Source organism: Pyxicephalus adspersus, chromosome 4 (genome assembly GCF_032062135.1).
Source record: "Pyxicephalus adspersus chromosome 4, UCB_Pads_2.0, whole genome shotgun sequence".
Lineage (NCBI taxonomy): Eukaryota > Metazoa > Chordata > Amphibia > Anura > Pyxicephalidae > Pyxicephalus > Pyxicephalus adspersus.
The window spans coordinates 11,762,473-11,787,348 of NC_092861.1; the positions used below are offsets into that span (position 1 = coordinate 11,762,473).

The 24,876-nt window shown below is 40.2% G+C and overlaps 1 protein-coding gene across 1 annotated transcript in view; it reads left to right on the top strand.

The window, feature by feature from the left end:
* The window catches only part of CDC5L (cell division cycle 5 like), a gene marked incomplete at its 5' end in the record, with an annotated part of 25,347 nt that extends 982 nt beyond the window's left edge, over nt 1-24,365 (top strand). The window contains 14 exon segments of the mRNA XM_072407406.1: nt 503-664; nt 2,181-2,308; nt 2,713-2,812; nt 2,906-3,124; nt 4,189-4,336; nt 4,504-4,692; nt 7,488-7,636; nt 9,456-9,618; nt 10,150-10,314; nt 11,289-11,369; nt 11,630-11,875; nt 12,109-12,306; nt 20,058-20,270; nt 23,781-24,365. Of these exon segments, the coding sequence (XP_072263507.1) occupies nt 503-664; nt 2,181-2,308; nt 2,713-2,812; nt 2,906-3,124; nt 4,189-4,336; nt 4,504-4,692; nt 7,488-7,636; nt 9,456-9,618; nt 10,150-10,314; nt 11,289-11,369; nt 11,630-11,875; nt 12,109-12,306; nt 20,058-20,270; nt 23,781-23,885 (2,266 nt within the window).
* Nucleotides 24,366-24,876: the final 511 nt, after the last annotated feature.

Sequence of the window (24,876 nt, forward strand, 5' to 3'; positions counted from 1 at the left end):
ATGATGAAAAGGCTCCTTTTGCCCATGCTCAGAGCCAAGAGGATCATGGGATGCGTGACATAGCTATCCCGGGAGGCTCTGCGCTCGATGCGACATTCAAGAATTAAAAGGGCGGTGCTGTGCCCTTTTTCTTTTTAAAGAAAAAGTGTTGTCTACCAGTTTATGTAAAATAAAAGTTTGGAGTTTTATTAAAATAAAAGCCCCACCTTAACTCACATATTAGATGTGCACATGTACTGAGATTGCCTTCTTGTTAGATATCAACACACATTAATTCTAGGGTCAGAGCTCTATAATAACCCTAAAATGATGACCTGTGCAAGGTTTCTAATATATCACTTATGTACAGTTCTGGATACCATATTATATTTCCTTCTAAACTGATCATTTCAGGGCTTAGCATGTTGGGTTTCTTTTTACCCAGCTCATCCTTATTCTTAATAAGGGTTTAATTTTAATCTTCTACTGAAAGAAAGTTCATGGATATATTATCCCTTAACAGGTATGAATGGCTGGACCCGAGCATTAAGAAGACAGAATGGTCCCGTGAGGAGGAAGAGAAGCTGCTGCACTTGGCCAAGTTGATGCCTACACAATGGAGGACCATTGCCCCAATTATAGGTCGCACAGCGGCACAGTGCCTGGAACATTATGAATACCTGCTGTAAGTAGAATTGTAGTACTGATTTGTAGCCAGTGACCTTATCTAGGGCATGTTGTGTGATTCCTTGTATGTCACTTCCTGGATGCGAGTACTCCTGCCACGATCTTATAACGCCTGACATTCCGGTGTGCATAGCAGAGTTGTTGTCAGTGACTCCTTTGGTACTGTTTGCATAAACAACTTGTTGCTGCTGTAGTGCTTTTCAAGAGGGCCTTCCCACATTCTGATGCCTGGAGAATAAGACTTTATATTCTGCATTAGCTGAGGTAAAGTGAAGACCAGCATTTTCCCTAGAAATGTGGCTGTGTAGATCACTGGAAACGCAGTTAAATCATGTCTAGATTTCCACTTTACCTCCTTTTTTTAACACTTAGTACTGCTAATACCTTCCTGCCTTGTTCTAAATTAGTAGACATTTCATCATTTATACTTTTGTGTCAAATGTTTTTTTTAGATAATACTAGTAATTTTTTTTGCTTTTAAATTTTATCAAAAATAATGTAAGACCACAGTACCCATGGGAAAGCCTCTAGATGTTCTAAAAAAGCAATATGTATACCACTTTATGAATCGTCACATGATTATTATCGGTCATCAGCTTTGTAAGACTTTGTCATGAGTGGTTTAAAGCAGCGGTCACCAACTGGTCCTGGTCCACGGGAAAATTCTGGTGGTCTGCATCTCTAGCCGGTGCTCCCCCCAGCGCGGTCAGGAGAAGAACCTCTCTGGGAGGGTGCACCTGCCAGAGCCATGGACCATGTCCCCCGTACGGATCACAGGCTCAGAGCGGTGGGCAGCTTGTGTCTCTGGACAGGCCTGCGATGGGAGAGTGGGCTGGTTCTGGCATCATGACGTCACTCTGGGGGAAGTTCCCCCCTTTGAGTGACACGGCTCCCCGCACATGGTTCAGAGTCTGTAAATTTAGTTGTCCGTGAAGTCCAAAAGGTGACCACTGGTTTAAAGAAAAATTAAAAAAAAAAAAAAAAAACGGGCTTAGCTGATTTTATTCTAAAACAAATGTACCATCAGATCACATGATAGGAAATGCTTTTGTTAACTGGGTATTTTATTTCTCTTTAGAAATCAGAGCAATGTTCTGAGAAGCATGGCAGTTTCTTAGGGGTCTTACAGGCTCACATTACACTGACTTTTCTGATCTGAGGGGGAAAAAAAAAAAACAAAGCACCCCACAAACGTATGCTTATGAGGTCATGTTGCACTAGTATGTAGTTGTAAGTGCTTGCAAATTCATTTGCTGTACTAACTATCCTTTTCCCACCGCCCCTTTGCCAAGCAATGGCCATCAGCAATTCTTCATGTTCTTTCTGTAAGATTATATCTGTCCTATAACTTATGTTTTCTGTAAGTAATATTAAAAATACAATTTTTCTATACTTCAGGCCTTTTGTTATAGCACAGTGACTTCCTTAGAGCGATTATTGAATCTGTTTATTCTAACTACCGCAAACATTTTCAGTATTTGCATACATATAACAATATTTTTTTTTTCCATCAGAGATAAAGCTGCACAGAGAGATAATGAAGAGGAGGCTGCAGATGACCCCAGGAAACTTAAACCTGGAGAAATCGACCCCAATCCAGAAACAAAACCTGCCAGACCAGATCCAGTGGACATGGATGAAGGTGCTTCATTTATTAAGTTTTAAAATAACCTAACTGCATGTCTTTAGACTGTGGGAGGAAACTAAAGTACCTGGAGAAAACCCACACAAACAACAGGGGGACATATAAACACCATGCAGATAGTGCCCTGGCTGAGATTTTAACCTGGGACCCAGCGCTGCAAAGGCCATAGTGCTAACCACTGAACCACCATACACAGATAGCTGCATTATTATTATACCTTGCTTTTAGGGAAGAAAAACAGAGCCACTTCAAAGTTTGTAAGACTTTTCTGTGTCGAGTTCAGGTTTAAAGTATGCACAGAAATTTTTTTCAAATTGATTTTTTATTTCTTGCATTCACTTTCTAGTTATAGTTACAGTGCATGTTTTATATAGGTCATGTAAATTGATTCTGTTTTCCAGATGAGCTGGAGATGCTGTCGGAAGCCAGAGCACGTCTAGCCAATACTCAGGGTAAAAAGGCCAAGAGGAAAGCTAGAGAAAAACAGCTTGAGGAGGCGAGGTATGTTGCTTTATCATCTCAGGTGAAAACAATGCTGCCTATTTGTTTCTTGCACAATGGTGGCTGACTCTGTTCTGATTCTTTGGCTCCCAGGCGTTTAGCGGCTCTTCAGAAGAGGCGGGAGCTGCGAGCAGCGGGGATTGAGATCCAGAAGAAAAGGAAGAAGAAGCGTGGAGTGGATTACAATGCTGAGATCCCATTCGAGAAGAAGCCGGCACCAGGATTTTATGATACCTCTGAAGAGAATTATGATGCTTTAAATGCAGACTTCAGGAAATTGCGCCAGCAGGACCTGGATGGGGAGCTGAGATCGTAAGTTGTTGCAAGATTCTGTAGAGTATTTTTTTTTTTTTTTTTTAACGTCCTTTATGGCTGTTGAGCATGAAAAAAATCAAAGTTTTGGTATAGTTTTCTCAGACTTCAACTTTAATAATAGGAGCATATTAAATTAAATGATAAAATTAAAATCAATTAAAAAAAAAAGCTGACAGGCAGGCTTTGCTATGAGACAAGATTGTTACATTGCATTAATGCTGTCAATATATAGAGGAGCCCTTTTAAATTATTGTATCTCAATACCTCCCATGGATAAGAACAGGAGCTACCTTTGCCTGACCAAACAAAAATCTGAAGACCAAACTGAGACTGCAGTGCTGGATAAGATGCCCTTCTGGGTAAAGTTTCATGGTGTGCATATATACTCTGTATCCTGCTTTAGCTTCCCTTGTAATTTTATAATGAAATTTAAAAGTTTGAGCACAAAATATGTTAAATATTATTATACAATCAATAAAAAACAGTCTACTGGTAATCTGTCAAACTATACTTCTACATGTGTAAGCTAATCACTTCAACTATAAAATGATTTTATCGAGCAAAAACCCAATTCTGCTGCAGTTTTTGATCAAAAAAGTGCATTTGTACACAATGTCTTGCTACCCTAGACTATCATTAATAAACGCCACAGAGAATGGGTGTTCTGCCCTAAAAAAAGCCTTTCCACCTAGAATAAAAATTTCAAATTGGCACAGCACACCTATTAACGTTTTACATTGTGGCCCCATGTTTGATTTGGGAGCTGTCACCTCTTGTCTATCTCAGCCATGCTTCTGGTGATGTGACATTGGATCTCATCATGCTGAGAGGGGATCAATCTACTCATTCTATACTAGTTGCCATGGTGTCTTCTAATCATGTGTGAAAGCTCACAAGATTCATGTATTCCAAGATGTGTGTTATATAAACCTGGAGGCTTCATATAGTGAAGAAAGTTCAGCTGTACAAGAACTCTCCAAAGACCATTCTCAACCTAGGATGGCAGATAAAATACTTTTGGTTCATGCAAGTAGGTTTGCTTATATATTTTCTGGTTGCAGAGAAAAGGAAGCACGCGAGAGAAAGAAGGACAAGCAGAACATAAAAAGAAAGAAGGAATCTGATCTACCTGCTGCCATTCTCCAGACAACTGGTGGGGTCTCTGAGCTAACTAAGAAGAGAAGCAAATTAGTTTTACCTTCTCCCCAGGTAAGTTTTGTTCTGAGATGTGCACACTAATGTCTTATGGTATGGTAACCTCCATATCTCCTGTGTAGATTATAGGCTTTGTGCTTGAAATTTGAATCTGTATACTGTTACAGATTTGTAAATTGCAGTGTGAAGAAATGTTGCTTTTACCATGTATTTCTCTTCAGATTTCAGATACAGAGCTGGAGGAAGTAGTGAAGATCGGCCATGCCAGTGAGATTGCACGCCAAACAGCAGAGGAATCTGGAATCACCAACTCCGCATCAAGCACGTTGCTTTCTGAATACAATGTTGCTAATAACAGCATTGCTCTGAGGACACCCAAAACTCCCGTCGCACAGGACCGGATCCTTCAGGTAACAGAAATTTCCAAATCTAAAGGGCATTTTACATTATGGCTTTTGAAAAGCTACACTGCATATAAGAGATCTAGCTTATAATTGGAGTTTTTCTCAAACAATGTTTGGATCTTTGATAGTACAAAAAGTCAGTGTTTTTCTCTGTCATTCCTTGATTAAAACCTCTGTACAGGGAGTCTCCCATGTGCCCTACCTTTGTTATTATGAGATCTAAACCCCCAGTTCTGTAATCGTAACTCCGCAAAGATAGTGTCCTGGTGGACTTTTACCCTAATAGAAATGTTGGAGATCTCCATTGTCTGGATCCTGGCTGTTCTAGTTTCTTATTCACTGCATCCTTGAGGAAGTCTGAACCCCATGAAGCTGCCACCTGTTTTTCTGTACACATGTTCTTCAAGTTCTACCAGGTGAATGTTACGGCCTCTTCTAATGCAAAGTTTTAGGTATTGGCGTGTAAGCAGTTGTTTTGCCATTGTAAACTGCTTTTGAGACTGTCCTAAAGTTGAAGGATTTCCTCTCTCCCTCAATATGTGTAATTTTCCTACTAATTCAAGGACAAAGCAGTTGTCTACAATAGATACTAACCTTTTTTTGCCAGTATTTTTCTGTAGAGTGTATAACCCGAAGGTTAAAAAGCTCCTTCAGTGGACTCCAGGAAGCAATGACCCAAATGTTGTATTGTTTTTATTTTTTTACGTTTGTTTTTTTTTTAGTGGAACTAAACTAAAAAAAAACACACTTTCCTATAGATCCTTATTTTCTACAGCTGCCCTTTTTTCTAATGCTACACCCGCTGATACAGACCGCTGCTGCGTTCCTATCCTTCCTTGGAGGGTCTTTATCCACATTTACAAACTGTCTGGGATTTTGTTCTTTCCCCCAGACGTGTTTACACACACATAGGTTCTATCTTCAAGGAATATATACTTCCAAGTACTGTGTTCATTCCGCCTTAACATAACGTCGCCCATGAAAAAGCCTAAGTTTGTCAAAACTTGACGGGTAATCGACTTAAGCATGCAACACTACAGTTATCATGTTATATATTCCTGTTATCATGTTATATATTCCTTGAAGGGCCTATACAGTAATGATCTGGACCTGTATCTCCAGTCATTGCTAACCTAATAATGCACTGCATAATATTTGTGATATGTATTATGAGAAATAATCATTAATACAATCAATTTGTTGCCACAAAAACCCTTCTCTTTGTTTTGTTTTCCGATTGATTATCCTCTGGGTTGGCAACCAGGTCGAGTTTTTTTTTCGTTGTTCTTTGGTGGAACTAAAGTAAAAAAAAACTCACACTTTCCTACAGATCCCTCAATAGCGCTGGACTTTTCCTCGATTCGGTCCCGCCTTCCTGGAAATCTTCATCCAGGCACAGGGGAAGCGCTGGGCACCGCCATCTTCAGTCTTCTTACTACGTTACTTGATCTTGTACAATCGCGCAACGCATACTGCTCTAAAGGGGGAGAAAATTTTCACATGTGTGAAATCGGCATCTTTCCCTTTAATGGAAAAAATTCTCCTTGACAAATGCAATCTCGGTCATGCGGAGCTGTGAGCCTCCCGGGATGCATGACGTAGGAATCCCGGGAGGCTCTGAGCTTCCATTTATGAAGGCTTAAAGGCTGCACTTAAATTTTTACTTTATATGTAGGAGTTGTCTACCCTTTTATGTAAAGTAAAAAAGTTGAGTGTAGGTCTGCTTTAAGTCAGGGCCTTTGTCAGACACTCTGAATCCAGGGTGTTCTGAGATGCAAAGGTCTAACACTTGTAAATATTATGGGACCTTGTATCGTGGAATTCCTCAGGTTTTTAATATTTCTTTAGTTCTCAAATGTTCATCAGATGTGTGTGTGTGTGTTTGTGTGTATATGTATGTGTGTGTATATATATATATATATATATATATATATATATAATATCACTGTTTAACCCAGAATTTTTTTTAAAGCCGGGTGGGAAGAAGTTGTAGGTGAGTGGCAGCCCCTGTAATGTTACCCAACTCTTCAGTAACCACCAAAAACAGCCGGGCGGTTCCTGAAATGTGCTTGGTAGTGCGCCCAGCTAAAAGGGGCTGAGGAGAACACTGTATATTGTTTGCTGTGGAATAAAAACATTAAACGTTAAATACATTGTTTTATAACTGGAGGAGCAAGATCGCTCTCACTACCTACAGAACTTAATCCAGCAAATCGACACAAAAAAGATAATATTAAATTGATTTGGTCATTTAGAAAAATATAAACAAAAGCAATGTTCTATAGCAGTTTGTTCTATATTTTTGCAAATGCATGTGCAGCAACGCCAGGCATTAAGAGACCTCTGCAAAGTGTGGTTCTCAAATCTAAACTATAGCAGTTAACCTGAAACAAATACATACTTTGAAATGTTTGCAACAAAAGTTTTTACCTAAATGGTATTATTATTGTTTTAAGTGCTGGGGAAATATGTATTGTTTTGTACACTGACCTACAATCTCAAACTGAAGAAATTAGATCTGCCACATTGTATGTGATAAAGTACTTCTTACTTTATTCCAACAAGAGTCAAGATATTGGTCAAACTTTCATTACAATTAAATAATGTGCATGGAGCATGCAGGCTGCAGTAACCTATAATTACCCAGCAGTACACTTGGAGCATTTTCACAGTACTTGTTACATAAAAATACCAAACCTGTCCAGTGTCATCTCCCATCTAACAAATCAAAAGGATTCACCTGCAGTGAGCAAACATGATGAAAAGATTTAAACATAATGTGATCTTTTTGTATTTTGCAGGAAGCACAAAACTTGATGGCACTTACAAACGTCGATACTCCTTTAAAAGGTGGACTTAACACGCCCCTCCACGAAAGTGATTTCTCAGGAGTAACTCCGCAGCGACAAGTGGTGCAGACCCCCAACACGGTACTGTCCACACCATTCAGGTGAGAACAGCAACTCTGCTTATTTGTAATTTGTAAGTGTACGGCTGGGTTTCTTTCTCATCCAGCAGCTCTTCCCAACGGTAGCCATGGTAGCAAGCACTTACAAGGCTGCTGAAGTTTTAAGGGTATACGCATTTAATAGCCAGATGACTCATTTATACTCTGTGTAGATTACTGCTCAGGAATAAAACTATGGACACCAATCAATATTGTTTCTTGATTGTCTAAATGGGAATGCTAATCTGTATTTCAGATATCTATATGCTGAATGCAATTGTTGAAATCCCCCAATATAATTTTGGTTCCTGATGCACTGAGTGTTCAAACAATATTCAGATTGGCAGCTTTGTAATGGCCTGATGTATGTGTGCGTTAGGATGGCTCTGTGAAGTAATATAATATAGCGTATAGGTCCATAGATGTGGTACCTGCATCCTTTTGACCCATTACCCTGCCTGTAATATACTTCCTGTCCTAAGCTGACAAAACTCACTCACCATACTGTATTGCAGGGGTGCCCACACTTTTTTGGCATGCAAGTTACTTTTAAAATGACTAAGTCAAAACGATCTACCAACAATAGAAATGCTAAGCATATATTTATATATATATATCGATTATACTACACAGAAGTGACTGGAGCTAATGAGACATTAAATAGCAGAACTTTGCACTACAAGACTATAGTGACAGGAAAGCTACAGTTCACCTATCATGCTGCACAAGAAAAAGAACTGCTAATCTGCACAAAGGTATCTCGTTAATTGAACCCTGACCCTGAGTCTGAACTGATTTGGCTGCCCAGCACTGCTTACCTCAGACTGCCTTCCTGCCCTCTCTGCCCCCCCCCCCACCCCCCTACTGTTACACAATCCTTGGAGCACAATTCCTGGTGTTGTCTGATGAAACACATCCCTATAGACGTACAGCAGGGCTGCTGGTAATCAGTAGGGAGAGGTAAGGCAGGGCTCTGCGATCGACCAGTAGATCTCAATCAACGTGGGCACCCCTGCTGTATTGTATGTTTAACCCAGAAATTTTTTTTAGGTGTGGGAAGAAATTGTAGGTGGGTGGCAGCCCGTGTATTGTGACCCAACTCTTTAGTAACCACCTAAAAACAGCCGGGTGGGTGCTGAAAATTGCCGGGTTGTGCGTCCAGCTAAAAGGTGCTGGGCAGTACCCTGCTGTATCTTTGGAGGAGCAGCATTGTCACCCTACAACAGGAAGTGTTTTAGGACAAGAAGAGGGTAGCTGTTCAGGGTGTTCTGTAGTCTGCAAAGACTGCTCAGAACAATGCTAAATAGTAACATCAGACTCCCAGCATCAACACACAGTGAAAGAGGTATTGTTTTGCACTTGTTCAGAACTCTTTCAGGACTATATATTACAGCCCTAAAGGAAGAAAATAGGAGAAGCTTTGTGTTAGGCTTTACAATTGTCACTTAAAAGTTAACTAAAGCCTATTATACTCTCCTGTCCTCATTCCATTGGAAGGCATCGCCATCTTTTTCCTCTTTGGAGTCTTTAGCCATGCTGCAATGTTTTATTCTTCTGCGTTTGCTGGCTTCTCCTGCAAACGCAGGAGAAGCCAGGATTACTGGGTATCCTGGAAACCAAAGGTCCATGGAGGGATTATTGTGGAAGGGACATCACATATCCCTTTCTGAAATGATCCGCCTAATCGAACATTTTTAGAAGTGAAAGTTTTGCTTCACCATGCTAGAAGTTAGTGAGCATGTTCTATTAGTTTCTGTATAGGAATATTTCAGGTATGCTTTTTTATATGCAATAAATGTCCTTGTATATTCTTCTTGTCTAGAACCCCCTCTCAGAATTCCGAGGGTTTAACCCCTCGTGGTGGGATGACTCCAAAGCCTGTTATTGGTGCCACACCTGGCAGAACACCACTGCGAGACAAGCTGAACATTAATCCAGAGGATGGATCGATAGATTATAATGACCCAACGTATATAAAGCAAATGGTAAAAGCAATACATGTTTGCCCTATTATTTTACTATTTACAGCCTATTTTTGTGAATGTTCAAATTTTTTTAAAACCTAGTTGAATTTTCAAGTTAAAGTAAAGACATACAATTTGCATCAAAACAGTGTAAAGTCATTACCTGAGTAGAAAAGCATATTTCCTGCCTGCATTTTATATGGTTTGAAAAAGATAATCCCCTATAACTAAACAAAATAAATTAATCTTAAAATTAGAATGTTTTATCTGAAAGTATTAAAAATACAAAGGAAATTACAAATTTTAGATATTAATGCAAAAATGTTATTGTTTCTAAATACATACAATATTAGTAATGTACAAAACAAAGGGTGCTAGAGATAAGGGGCGTCTGATTAGGGAGGAATTAAGAACTTTATTTTATAAAGGGTTACACACACTTTATTAGAAGTAAGAATAACTGGTGTAGTACAAAACTTGACCTTCACATCAACATGTTTTCTTTACAATGAATTGAACTTTCATTACATGGATCTCATTGTGTACACACAGGAAAGAGAATCAAAAGAACAGCTACGCCTTGGTTTAATGTCTCTTCCGACTCCAAAGAATGACTTTGAGATTGTCCTACCAGAAAATGCTGAGAAGGAGTTTGAGGACGGTGACAATGAAGAGACTTTCATAGAAGATGCAGCAGATGTAGAGGCCCGCAAACAGGTGGGAATCATTCTCCATATAATCAGGGATGGTATTTACCCGTGTGTTGTTATATCTGACCCGAAGCAGCTTACTGTAAGGTTTATGTCACAAAAGGGTACATGTGTCTCTAAAATGATTTTGCTTAGCTATCAGTTCAATTTACAGCGCTTTATAGAGAACATACAGGAGATATGTAAACAGTATGTTTGGCTGTTGCAAAGCTTTCCTGGAGATCCTACCAGTAACATCAATTTCTGTTCCTAACAACACCTAAGACCAATATTCCCTCACAATCCGCTGCAACAATGTCAGCCTGCTATGCTTGCTCCTTCAGTTGCCCATTAATCTGCCTTTCTGATTTACCTAAAAGGCAGCCTAACCAGCCTACTCAGGAGTTCACGCAGTAGTCTGACAAGTCACTGAATTGTAACACATCGGCCTTTTGTGTGTGAATGTTTGACATTGCATGCTGTTCAGTGTGAGTCCAGGTAAAATCTGGAACAGAGACATGGAAGCATCACACAACATTGTGTTCTGGTTAATATGGCCTGATTTGACACTTCCCACCTTCCCATATTTTAATGCATAACCCTAAAACACTTTAACCAATAATGAGGCTTTCTCTGTATTTTGAAGACCTACCAAATTGTGGGTGTCATGGTATAAGTTTCTTTTTTTAAACACTCCATCTTTGAGGACTACATGTTTGCAGGATTCTTTACGTCTTTACACATTATGGTCACCTGTAAGACACTTTAATGTGAACATTGTAAATAAGATTCTTATATCAAGCAAAACATTGCTAAATAAAGGCTGCTGAACACAAGGAAGACCCCTTCTACCTCTAATGTATGTATGTATGTTGAAATGTACTAAAATATGCTGTATAGAGTTTTTTTTTTTTTATAGCATGAGCACGACATCTTGTAAATTTTTTACAATAAAAAAAATAAGTGTATTTTAATATTGTGGTTGTCTGTTCCACTTCTTAGGCAATGAGAGATGCACAGCGGGCAAAAGAGTTAAAACAAAGACACCACTCGGTGCAGAGGGATTTACCTAGACCCTCAGAGGTAAGCAAAAATGATACTTTGATTTCCATTCATCATATTACAAGAATCAGAAATTGTAAAAATGAAAAATGGCAGATTTTTCACAATTCAGAAGTTGATTCTAATGGGGGGTGAATAGTCTAAATGTATGATTCTAAGGTGAGTGTAGGAAGAGGCGACTGCAGGGGAGTAAAGAAGGTTGTCCTATGGAGGTTCCATTTGGGACAATATCTGAGGAGTTGATTTTCATTCAGTTGTATAATTTGTGTCCTCTGTTTTAGGTAAATGAAACTATACTAAGGCCTGTGAATGTAGAACCACCACTAACAGATCTGCAGAAAGCTGAGGAAATGATTAAAAAGGAAATGATCACAATGCTTCATTTTGACTCTCTTCATCATCCATGTGGTGACAGTGCAAACAAGAAAGGTGGGAAGATGCCCAGTTCTGTGACAACTAACACCGAGCATGTGGCCTACTTGGAACATAATCCATATGAAAAACTGGCTCAAGAGGAGCTAAAATATGTAAGTTATTAAACATAAGCTTTCCTGTACTGCCCAGTGTATCTAACTTGCTAAATGGTTGTGCTTTGCTTTTTGCAACTATAATTTTCCATAAAAGCACACTGTTTTGGTTTGTGAAGATGTGTGTATTCCAGCATTGCCTGCCACTTTCTTAGATCTATGCTTCATTCCAGTAAATAAATAGGGTGGCTGGATAAAGTTTCTGACTCTTGTTTTATTTCCTTTGTTCTCAGGCAGAGGATCTGCTGAAGCAGGAGATGGAGGTGGTCAAACAAGGTATGGGGCACGGAGATCTCTCTCTGGATGCCTACAATCAGGTGTGGGAGGAGTGTTACAGCCAGGTGTTGTATCTACCTGGACAAGGCCGGTACACCCGAGCCAAGCTGGCAAGCAAAAAGGACAGGATAGAGTCTCTGGAGAAGAGGCTAGAGGTGAGTACACTTCAGATCCTTCTTCCTTGTTTTGTACATATGTAATATATACCATGTGTGGTATATAGCTAGTTTATGAACATGCAGAAGATTGCTTGACATGTAAGGGATTCTCCATGGAAACCTTACACTATTTCTACCAATTCACAAAGCATACCCGTTCATCAGTTTATAGCTGTCAGCTTTTTACTGAATCTGTTTTGTTGTGTCTGGTTACTAAAAGTGGGTCAAGACAACATATATGCTTTACAAAAATATTCAAATAATGTGTATTCTGAGTCCTGATAATGTCCTCACGATTTGTCCGTATTAAATTGTGGGTTTAAAAATGACACACTTATCTTTTTGATGACTGGTCCCCCTTTTATGGCTTATCACACTTTGAGAAACTTCTGTTCCCCTCTGGTAGAAATGGAAAGTGGGGATTTCCTCAAACTTGAGCTGGTTTGTACACTGCACATTACTGCTGCTGACAAATGAGCTGATCTGTCATTACCAATGTAATATTACTTACTGGAGTGCAGCTGCATTGCAGCATTCAAAAAATGTTTTAAGCTGAATGGTAAGAAATTGTAGGTGGGTTGTGGCCCTTTTCTTGTGTCCCAGCTCGCCAGTAACCACCCAAAAACAACCCGGTGGCCACTGAAAAGTACCGGGTGGTGCGCCCATGTAAAATGGGCTGGGGGAGAACACTATTGATTATAGTGAGTGAGCGCAACATCACTGTCACTGGGTACCATTACTGGACTGGTGGTCTAAAGAGAACATGTCGGGGTAGTTACCTTTTTTGATCATTTAGTGTCTCAAATTCAGTATATTCTGGTGCTTAGGGGGAATGTTCTTGCTGGTTGCATGGAAACTAAATTCTGAAAGACTCTGGTTCACAATGGCTGTAGGGCTGTGGAATACAATGCATTTCATTCTTTTATCCGTTATTTTTCCATCTTGAAATGAACAGAAGTTGATCTATTTGCACAATCCCCCAACTTTGACAAAGTACAAATGACTTTCCATATAACTTAAACCCTGCCAAGACTTTTTAATCATTACATTTGCAGACTGGAAATACTCAGGTTGTTAGCTGGAATCTGTATTTAACTGCTTAGTCCAAACCCCTGGGTTACATCCAATAACTTACTCCTCACCTGAGTTAGATGCCTGTGGCTATATATGCATACATTTGTTTTACCAGCAGATGGCAGTAGAGACCTTTCATACTTCAATCACATTTAAACTTGGCCGCTGGCCATGATTTCTGCTTCCCGGTTTGGCGTTAAAGATGAATCGCCAACATCTATGTTACATTATCATTAATCAGCAATACTTTGCAGCACCATTAAAAGTCTAGGTTTATTATTTACCTTTTGATTAGAAGCTACAGAAAGGATGTTCCTCCCTGGAGTTTGTACAGAGATATGTCTGGTAATCTGGCCATGTTTTGCAGAATAGAACTAAGTATAGACGTTCCCATTGTATAATCCTGGCAAGTGCTGCTTATAGGGCTTTCAGAGATATACAGATAGGTGAGGACCTGTGGTGGTCACTGATGATGAGTAGTAAGGAGACAGAGGACTTTGGTCAGCTGGGTCTGAAATGTGTTTGCGTTTCCTTTTTTATTTGGGGGATATTCTTTAGAGGTTTCTTGCAGCCTTAATAAACCTTAAAATGATGGCAAGGAATGTCTTCACCATCACAGACAACCCTCCTGTTAGATTTGTTTGCGTATGTTTCTATACTGAATGCAATATTCTTTAAATCATGTATAAGAGTTTATTCCGTGCATGATGTACAGGCAGCTGCTGGTAATAATCTACTGGTTACGGGCTGATAGCATGGCAGCATCCTTCTGAATAAGCTGGCAGAGAAATGCCTGCTCTGGTTTTCATCACTTTCTCTGGGCATGAGCCTGTATTATTAATCACCCCGGAGACTGGATCATATTGATTGACTGAGAGTGGACGGACTCCTCAAGCTGGAGACTGAAGTCGCTGGCACCTTACTTGATTATTAATTTGGCAGCCTCGTAGCTGGCATACTCACAGATGTGCACGGTGCAATCACGTGCTCTTGCAGGAATGTCGGAACCAATCAGCTGTTATGCTGCAGAGATTTTCTCTGGTGTGCTGGCTGTGAACGGCTAAGGATTTATTCTCTAGTAATACTGAAATCGTGTGTGCTTGTGGCCTGGGATTATTTCGTCTCTATAGGCCCAACTCCACCCAATATTGACGTTGCAGTCCAGCATGGTTGCTGGCAAGGTGAGTGGCACGCTAGATTCTTGTATCTCTCAGGGACTTCAAGTCTTTAAATCTGCTTCGATGAAACCATAAAATGACATCACAATACACCAAAATGTACTAGATTGTAAGCTCTTCGGGGCAGGGTCCTCTCCTCCTGTATCACTGTCTGTATTAGTCTGTCATTTGCAATCCCTATTTAATGTACAGCGCTGCGTAATATGTTGGCGCTATATAAATCCTGTTTAATAATATTAATAATAAAAAATGTACAAATTAAATCATAGGGCTCAATGACACCGTATTTAATTGGGACTGAGACTGTACAAAAAAATACTGAAACACCTTAGTCTTCTCCCCAGAAATTTGTTTGTTTGGTGGGCAAGCTGTAGCCGGGTGGGCAATTGAAACACCAAAAACGTAAAAAAAATTACAGTGCTTAACCCAGAAATTTTTTTAAGCTTGGTGGGAAAAAATTGTACGCTGATGCCAGCCCCTGTATTGTGTGTGACTCAACTCATCAGTAAAGCAGTTACCTGATGGCTTCTTAAAAGTGCTGGGCGTGACACCCAGCTAAAAGGGGCTAGAAAGAACACTGCCTTAGACCTTTATCATGTTTCATGGCTGCACAAATACATACCAGACATGGTCGTTTAACAGTAATATCATTTAAAAAAACTCTACCTTTTCCAGTTTCCCTGAGCTTTCCAGAGTTTAGGACTAGGCTTATTGTCTTCATTCTGCTGCAGATAGATATTTCCTTAGTCTGCCCTTTGGTGATCACATTGACATGTTAATGTTTTATATCATTTATTAGCATTCCCTGGCCTCCCGGCCAGTGACTTTTCCTAGCTTCAGCTGTGGCATGATTCTGCTGCCTTGGTCTCCTCTCCCTTGTTATCTGCTACTGTAATTTTTAAAGGAAGTCATAAGGTAATTTTTAGGGCAGGATTTACACTAATCTAGCCTAAGCTGGTCCTTGCCTTGTGTCAAGTGTATGATCTTACTCGGTATCATTTTAGAGCCCATTCATGTAACGGTCATTGCAGTGCTGCAAGCCTTTTGGACTTTCTTCTATTAGTTTAGGTCAGTCAATGCATAAATTAATATCGGCTCAGAAATGGCACAGGCAGGTAAATCCTAGTGCCTATGCAAGGTCCAGGTTAGGTTAGTGTAGATCCTGCCGTTAAAACTTTGCTACATTTACAAATATTGGACATAAAACAGCCAATACTACGGTTTCTTTGTCCTGCAGCAAACTGATGACATCTCAGCGGAGGCAAAGTGATTTGCGTGGAACAGATGGACTTATTTTTAAAGTGGACCTATCATCACATTTTTTACCTTATATTTTATACCTTATGTAAAAAATGTGAGTTTCTTTTTTGAACTTTTTTGCATTTAAAGGGTAGACCCCTTCCCTTCTTTCTTTACCAACGCAGCAGTAAAGACTGAATGGAAAGCTGTCGGCATCCTGGGATACATATGTCACATGACACATCCCAAGAGGCTGAGGGCTGCTCCTTCTGCACATGCTCAATCTCATGCCTGAACCTTGCAATCGAATGACATAAGACGGCATGACGGCAGACTGACTTGACTAGGATCGCAGAGCTTAGCTCGAAGCTAGTAATACCAGAGTCAGTAAAAAAAAGTTATGATTGCACAGTCAAAAAGTAAACTTTTATTAAAAACTGATTGTTAAATAATTTGACATATCAGGAACTTATTTATGCAGGATTGTAAAGTTGATGAAAGCTCCACATCAAGTCCGGTGTACCTGGGTGAGTTTTTATTTGCCCCATGGCTCAGTGGACAATTGGGATATGCTGCCCATTGTTTCCGCTCTGGACAGGTAAACAGAAGAAGCAATTCATCTTCATGGACATACAATCACAGCTGTGTCTCTCTTACCCCCATTCTGTGTGCAGCCCATGCCTTGTTCTGGCTGGTGAGACCTAAGACTCCAGGATCAGCAGCCAGTTCTGACACAATGGCTTTCCAAGCTGATCTCTTGAAGCATCTGGAAGGTATTGGGAGTCCGGGGTATGATCCTGCATCTGGCAAGGGCTTGACAATTAGATATTTATGAGAAGAGAAGCCTGGCACCGAACCATGTGCCTTTTTTACATAGACAAAGGCCTCTTATCTTCCTTCTCACTTCTTCCTAGGGACCTTTTCCAGTAAACGGACTCTCATGTCTACTGGAAATATCCCGAGCAGCAATAAAGGGTTGTGCTGGGTGAGAGTCCAAAAGGGACTTTTCGCTTACACTAAATGTTCCGTCTGCCTGCTGGTGACTTGCTTCACATGCTGAATTGTTATACATAAAGAAGAAGTAAAATGCAAAACTTTATTTTTTAAATGAATCAAGGGCACTATTGCAGAAAAGAGGTCAATGTCTCTTCTGCAGTAATCATATTTACCTGCCTGATTGCTTCTATTAAACTATCAAAAAAGCTGAGCTGCACTTCGCAGAATTGGTTTCCAGGATACCCTACAATCCCAGCTTTCCATCTGCTTGCAAGAACTGAATAAACTGCCGCACAGGACTTGCATTATCCTGGCCCATAAAGATGCCTGAACGCATCTTGGAAGAGGAGCAGGAAGAAGATGGTGGCTCCCTGCCACAGAACAGGGATAGGTGTATTGGAGTTTAAGTCCACTTTAAGCTGCAATAAATTAGCCAGAATTACCAGCTTTTCTCAATTCTCAATATATGGATTCTTTATAATGCAGAACACAAGTGGCATGTCTAGTTCTATACTATCTTTGTGGTAAAAAGCACAGATATACTGAAGAGAGAAGTCTCACCTGGATTCTGCGAAAACAAGGATTCAGCAAGAATGACCACACAAATATTAAAGCTTCAGTGAGTCCAAGGAGCATGTTGCTGTTGTCGTCATGTGCAAATTTAGAGATACCTTCTGCATCGTTGAGTTCCTCCCTTTCATTCATACTTCTGTCTCTGCTTCCATCCTGCTGGTGATCTTCTGACCTGACGTCTTCTCTCCTCACCCATGAGATGATCTCTGATGATGTATTACATTATAGTTATATTATCCAGACACTGTTCCCTGCATCTTACTGATCAGAGAGGAGGAGGACTGTAGAATGTGCACAATGAAAAAAATGTATAGAAGAAGTAAACTAGATCGGCTTCAAGTACATCTTTGAGGTTACAATAATTGTGGCTAACATTTCAGAATGTTGGTTGCCTGGCTGCCATATTAATTTATTGACTAAAGTGCTGCCCGAGCCACTGACACATAACAAATCTAATTAGGATACTTTTTCGCAGAATAATTTGTCTGCATCTGTGATCCAGCATGAGAGTGGACCTTGTGGCCTGGGCCTGAGATGCAAACCATTGTGGAGGAAATCTTACAACTAGTGCCCAGGATGGAAGAAGCTTGGGGATAAATAATCTCACTGCTTCCAACCAAAACTGATACATGATCTTGTCACCAGTTGTCCAAGCATATTTGGTAGGTACTAGGTACATCACATAAGAAAACACCTCACAAGGCTGACATTTATTTTTTTTTTTTAAAGAGATGCCCTGACCCAGTTTTGCCGTTGTCTAGCCATCAGAATTTGGCCCTTGTCAAAGTGATTTAGATCTTTACGCTTGCCTATTTTTCTGGCTTTAGGAACCAACTGCAAGAACTGGCTGTTAATGACTAACGTATCTTACCCATTGCCAATTTTGAGTGTATTTCAGAAAGCACCGCGGTCATGTTGCATAAGAAATAGTGGAAGGATTTGGAAGTGCCCAGAATATTATTATCAAGTGGTTTTGGAGAGTAGAGCATTTTTCCTTAGAGGCACTGCCATTTTCTCTTTTTTAATATAATATGTCTTCACCTGCTGACTCTCCATGCTGACCAACAAGTTATGCTCACCTGCTCCCTCTGCTGCCGTAACAGAGCAGGGTAGAGTATGGAGGAGCATGTGCCCGGGACCGAGTAAACCGTTGCAAAGTCAAAACATTGTCACATGGGGAAAGAGCGGCAATGACCTCCACCTATGAGATCGCAGCTTGCTTGGTGTAGACTCCAGGAACAAGTCAATGGCTTGGTAAACATAGGTGATCTGATTTGTATACATTGCTGGGGGATGAGCTATCGGGTAGCACTGTCTTTTTGTCCCGAAAGGGAAAGTGACATTGTCTTAAGTTTTAGCTATGGCAGTCGTGAACATCATTCGTGATTAAATCATTCTGACTTAACATCCCACGATCCTCTGTATGACTCCAGAAAAAGAGGCCTTGTTCTGAAGATGACCCTCCAGGAACCGTTCTCATGCTCATTCTAAAATAACAGTCTGTATGAATTTGCATTCTGTGAAGCCATATATAGAGCATTGACAAAAGGCCTTTATACAATCCTGTGCATGTCTCAATGCTTCTTTACTCCTAACGTATTTAGATTGTATGCCGGTAAACTTTTGCCCTGTATTTCATTTGGCTCCGTGTTCTTACTTGACAATTGTTGGTATGGTCCCTCGTCAGAATATCCGCGGACAAGCAAACCTCATTCATTATGCCAGAGAAGTTGTGCAATTGTGCTCTGAATGGGCTTCTGTGACGTGCAGCAGGACCAGGGCTGTCTGGTGTTGTCTAATGGTATTTGACGGAACATTAGACTGAAACATGTCAAGCTGTGTCTGCATTTTAGCACTGATTTCTGACTTACAAGGGGGGTGTTATGTTTAGGATGCTTTCTTTAACCCCTTATGGTGCATGTTATGAGGAACCTAAACACAAAATTCCTATTTTTTAGGGTGGGTATTACTTTCTGCAGCTGGAGGTGGTGCACAAGTATTATTGAGCCTTAAAGCGGAACTAAAGTTCCATTTTAAAAAAAATACAGGACCAGGCAGGTCATTACTGCAGAAAGGACAGGTTATGTCCCTTCTCCAGTTATCTATCCTACCCATGGGATTGCTCCAGGTTTCTGGCAAAAATCCAAGCTGCGCGTTACCTTTTGCCAGGATATCAGGCATTCCTGGCCGTTGAATGAACTCCCACTCGCCTGTGCAGGAGTTGCGACAAGCCCAGCCAATCAAGATGGCCAAAGATCACAAGGAGGAAATAAAGAAAGGAGATGTCGGTCCCTTGTGAAGGGAACGGGGGACCGGTGAGTAACGGTTTAGTTTGAATGTCACTCAAAGAGCATTCTCAAAGCTGCTTGGAGTTTGCTGAAAACTTTGAAAATGCCTAGTAGAAGCTGGCTATACGAAGTGCTGTTAATAAAGGATCGATCTGTGTGTACAAATATAAAGATTCTGAACACATCAGGTGACTGACCGTAGCACTGATCTATGTCCGCTTTGCAGCCATTATATTAGATTGAGTTTACACAGTTTCACTTAATGGATCCACAGTACAGTTATTTTTCTTTCTTTGAATATTTTATAAATTTGCAACAGCCGTCCAGTTTCTGATAAGAAACTCTCAGTAATATTTGCTCAAAGACCTCAATCCAAATAACAATTGTTTTATCTTTTCAGATTAACAGGGCTCACATGACAGCGGAAGCCAAAAGAGCAGCCAAGATGGAGAAGAAACTAAAAATTTTACTTGGCGGTTATCAGTCTCGAGCCATGGGACTTATTAAACAGCTGAATGAGATCTGGGATCAGTACGAGCAGGCCAACTTAGAGTATAAAACATTTGAAGAGCTTAAGAAGCATGAAGATGTCGCCATCCCCAGGCGGATAGAGGTAAATGCAGAATTGTGTTTCCTAATTTCTAAAATTCTATGCAAAGCAACCCTGGATCTTCACTCTCCTGGTGATTTTTTTTTAACTAAAAAATTGTCTGCATTTGTCTCATATGATTGCGGGTGGGCTTTTGGTCAGCTGAAGGTGTTTGTTCTTACATAGCTGGCTAGTCAAACGCAAACCATGGCCCTCTATAAAAATGGTGCAAATACTCAGGTGAATCCCATAGACATGTAATAAGCTGGGTCCTATGTTTTCTATCCTCTTGTGGGAGGGTCCTTCTTTAAGTGACCACATAGCTGCCCTGTGATTGGGGAACTTTCCCTTGGCAGGTAGGGTGCGTTGAGTAGTGGGTCATCAAGGTTTATGCCTCCTTTAAAACCAAAAAAAGCACAGGGAACTGCTGACTTTTTGGGTAAGAACCATACGTAGGTGGGGGAGTTTTTCAAAAATGGTTGCAAAGAGAGTGGTGAGATGCTAAAGAAAACAGAAATAGACTTTAAGTGAATTATGCCAAACAGAATTTATAAAACCGGAAGTCTTGTGCCAGGGAACCACTGCTTCACAGAAGATCCTGTGCTGTCAAATGTGTAGACTCTCTGGTTCCCAGCACTGCAGTGCCATTGAAAGAGCGGCTGGGGAAGTTCCATCCACAGGGTTTTGCGTGGGATCACTCAGTCTTCCTGAGAAATAAGCATGTCTGCTTTCACTCTTGTTTGCTGCAGCAATAATTACACAGGTGTACTGCTTAAGACTTAGAATGTCTAGGGGGAATATTCTTTGCCCACCTTGCTACCAATAACCGCACTCTAGATAATGAGTAGAGCTTAGTTGTAGCAGCAAGATTTGTTTCCTTAGTTGGAATAACCCAAACCTTATTGAGCTGTTCTAGGACACATCTGTTGTAACAGACATATGGAGATCGGTATTGCGGTGTCTGTCCCAGGGTTGTCATCCCCGTCCTTCCTTGCTGACTTACTTGTGTAACTATAAAGATGTGATTCACAGACTAAAATAAAATGCTGGAGTACAATTTTCATGTGCAATATTCCTGTTTAGTTGCTTTCAGCGCTGGGCCAATGGTAGGATCTGCTGGATATGTCTTTTCAGCGGTCAGAATTGGAAGCAGACTGCCCCCTCTTTGCCCAGGAGTTTTTAATAATCTGCCAGGGGAAGCCTGGCATCTAATATCTGTCAATTATCCTGATAATTATGTCTGTCAGTAAGTGATCAAACTGTATTATCTCTGATCACACAGCACACGAGGAGCCTTGGCACCAAATATGAACTCCATACTGGCTTACTTTTCTCACTACATTTCAAAAACTACAAAACTATTCTCCAGGACTGTTTTACATTTCACTGAAGGACCTATTACCTTGGCAGGTTGTGGAGTATAAAAAATAGATTTGGGTTACTATAGATCTAAAATGGTAATTTTGTTCTGTGATTTGTCACATTTAATACATCAGTGTGTGTTGTGGAATAAAGCGTGATGTTAGCTTTTCAGCACTTTTCAAAATTCAACAATCATTTAATTAAAGATTGAAAAAAAAGAAAGCAAAATTAAACAAAAATGATACAAACAGTTCTTTTACTTTTTTTTTTTTTTTTACAAAATAATGTAAGGATAGCAGGCAGAGGTTACTTTAAACATTGATCCAGTAATAGTGGTAATGTTGCTTTACCCCTTACAAATGTGGCAGGTCTTTATTGCAGAAGGAGACAGGCAATGTCCCCTCTACAATAAACCTTTTTACCTTCCCAATCGCAGCCCAGCTGCCAAATTCGCTGAGCTGTGCTTGCCTGGGTTACCCAACAATCCAGGCTTCCCTTGTGGGTGCTAGGACTGAATGCTCTGCTATGCAGGACATGCGTCATCCTGACCTGACCAATCAATATGGCGGGGTTGAGGAGGAAATGAAGGAAGAAGATGGTAGCGCTTACAAAGGAGCCGGGATAGGCGAGTATCCCTAGGGTTTTAAGGACACAAAGACCTCATTTAAATTCATTTCCGAAACTCCCAGTAAAAAAAAATTGTATTGAACTTCTCCTAATAGCTGCAGTGGATTACAATATATCCTATTTAGAGTATGCAGACAGTTGTCTGCAGGTTTTCAACAGTTTTGGTACCTTGGTAGTCATTCTTGAAGCCTGTTTGGATTTATGTCTAAAAGCAGTACATTGTCTTTCATGAAAATGTATTTTACATTATAATAAAATAGTATAAGTATAATAACGTTTGAATAAAGTTAAAAAATAAAAAAATTTAATAAACTGCCATGCCATGATTTTGTGATTTAAACTTTATTATATTCATACTTCATTTTCATGAAAGACAATGTACTGCTTTTAGACATTGTGTATTACAATCAATACAGTTATTTTGTATTGAATGCAATACAAAACAATTTGAAATTCCCACCGCGCACCTGGCGATGGCTGTACTCACCAACGTCACTGGGAACTCCCAGGGAACATTAGCGCACTCGCCGGGGGACAGAACGATGAAGAGGGCGCTGCTAGAGGATGGCAGGATGCCGGGGGATGCCGATGGGACCAGGTAAGTGTTTATTTTTTACTTTTTTTTTTTTTTTTAACTACCCCGAGTGTGACTCGGGGACCGCTTTAAGCTAGTTTTTTTTACCCCGAGTCACACTCAGGCTTACTGCTGGGTAAGTTAAAATGGCAAAAATAGCCACCCTTTTTTATAATTATAGAAATGCGGCGATAGGTCTGCTTTAACAGCAGACCCCAGCAAGTATTAGGAAAGGGACAGTAGAATGAACAAGGTAACGTCCTAGGCCTCTAAATATTAAATGATCTTGTTGAGATTCCCTAGAGACTTCTTCTTTGGCTTGGATCATGTACCATTATTACTGCACCAGTATATAATATTGTGCTCTTTGTTGAGCCCTATCATGAAAGCAGCCTTTCTCAACCTGCAAACTTCTGAAGACCTCTTGAAAATATTTCAGGTTTTTAGGAGCTACTGCTAATACAAATTTCTTGGGGTTAAAAGGGGGAAAATTTTCCGTATGTTATTAGTCAGTAGGAAGCATGCATGTTGCTTTGGTGATCAGAATGTACTTCTTGCTAGCTTGCATTGGTTCCAGAACTATGTGGTCACTAGGAGGTGGAAGGTTAGTCGCCCACAGCGCAGGGACTACTAGCAACCCCTTGGGGGACTCGAGTGGGAATGGCTAGCTGGTGTACCTGTAATGATCCAATGAAATCTTCTTTATAGTGGAACCCCAGCCAATGAAATTAATTCTACAGGAGAAAGGTTAAAACTTCTGACAATCCAGGAAGAATCTTAAGGGCAGAGACTGCAAGAAAGCTGATTACTAGTAGAAACAAGATTTAGAGCTTTTATAAAAAAATGTTGGAGGTCCCCAATAGAAGACGAGTACAGTAATTTGAATGCCTACTTCAATAAGTGTGTGTTTCCACTTATTCTACTGTCTCATACCTGATTTCAAATTGAAATCACTTTTCTTATTTTTATAGTTTCTGAAAGAAGATGTTCAACGACAGGAGGAGAGAGAAAGGGAACTTCAGCAGAGATTTGCAGAACTTCTGCTTGAAAAAGAAGGCTCTGTGTCCAATTACTAGCAGCACAAGGCTTAGCCAGACTTCGGCCATTTTTTGCATGTACAGCTTAGCTGTGATCAGTGAAGACATGAACCACATCCCACTGCTATAGTGTGCATCTTCTGTGTCCTGAAGACTGTTATGTCTCGTTTTGGGGAGCCGCGCTTTAAGTCATTTTAATTGCTGTACACCAGTTAGACATATCTGGTTTAAAGACTGTCTGTGAAATGAATAAAGCAGAGAACATATATTTTTATTTTGTGATGTCCGGAGTCCCTTTCGTTCCCATTAACAGATGTGATGCTTTTTATCTGGGTGTCACTTGCATCATTTTACTAGCATTTTTTTTTTTAAATTGATGTTGAAGATTGAATAATTCCATTCCAAACATGCGTAGTGGTGGCGTTGGATTTCCTTTAAGAGGTTTTCTTTGCCTGCTGAATATTGGTGTATAATAAATATGAATGTAAAATAATAAAGTAAATGTTGTTTGCTTTTGGATATTTTTACTGCAGGAGATTTATACACATGCATACACGCACTTCTGGCAAAAGTCGCCCACTAATATTTTGTTGCACCGCCTTTTGCTTTGATTACGGCACGCATTTGCTGTGGTATTGTTTCAATAAGCTTATGCAATGTTACAAAATCTTTTTCCATCCAGAGTTGCAATAATTTTTTTTTTGCCAAGATCTTGTATTAATGATGGGAGAGTCAGATCGCTGTGTGAAGTCTTCTCAAGCACATCCAATACATTCTCAATAGGATTAAGGTCTGGACTGGTGGCCAATCCATGTGTGAAAATGTCTCCTGCTCCTTGAACCACTCTGTCTGTGTCCAATAAATCCTGGCATTATCATCTTGGAATATACCCGTGCCATCAGAAAAAATCCATTGATGGAAAAACCTGGTCAATCAGTATATTTGGTTTGGCAACTGACCTCCCTTTTTAGGCAAATAGCCTTTGCTGGATATTTAGCAAGCACACTATTCTAGAAGTCCTGTTGCTATA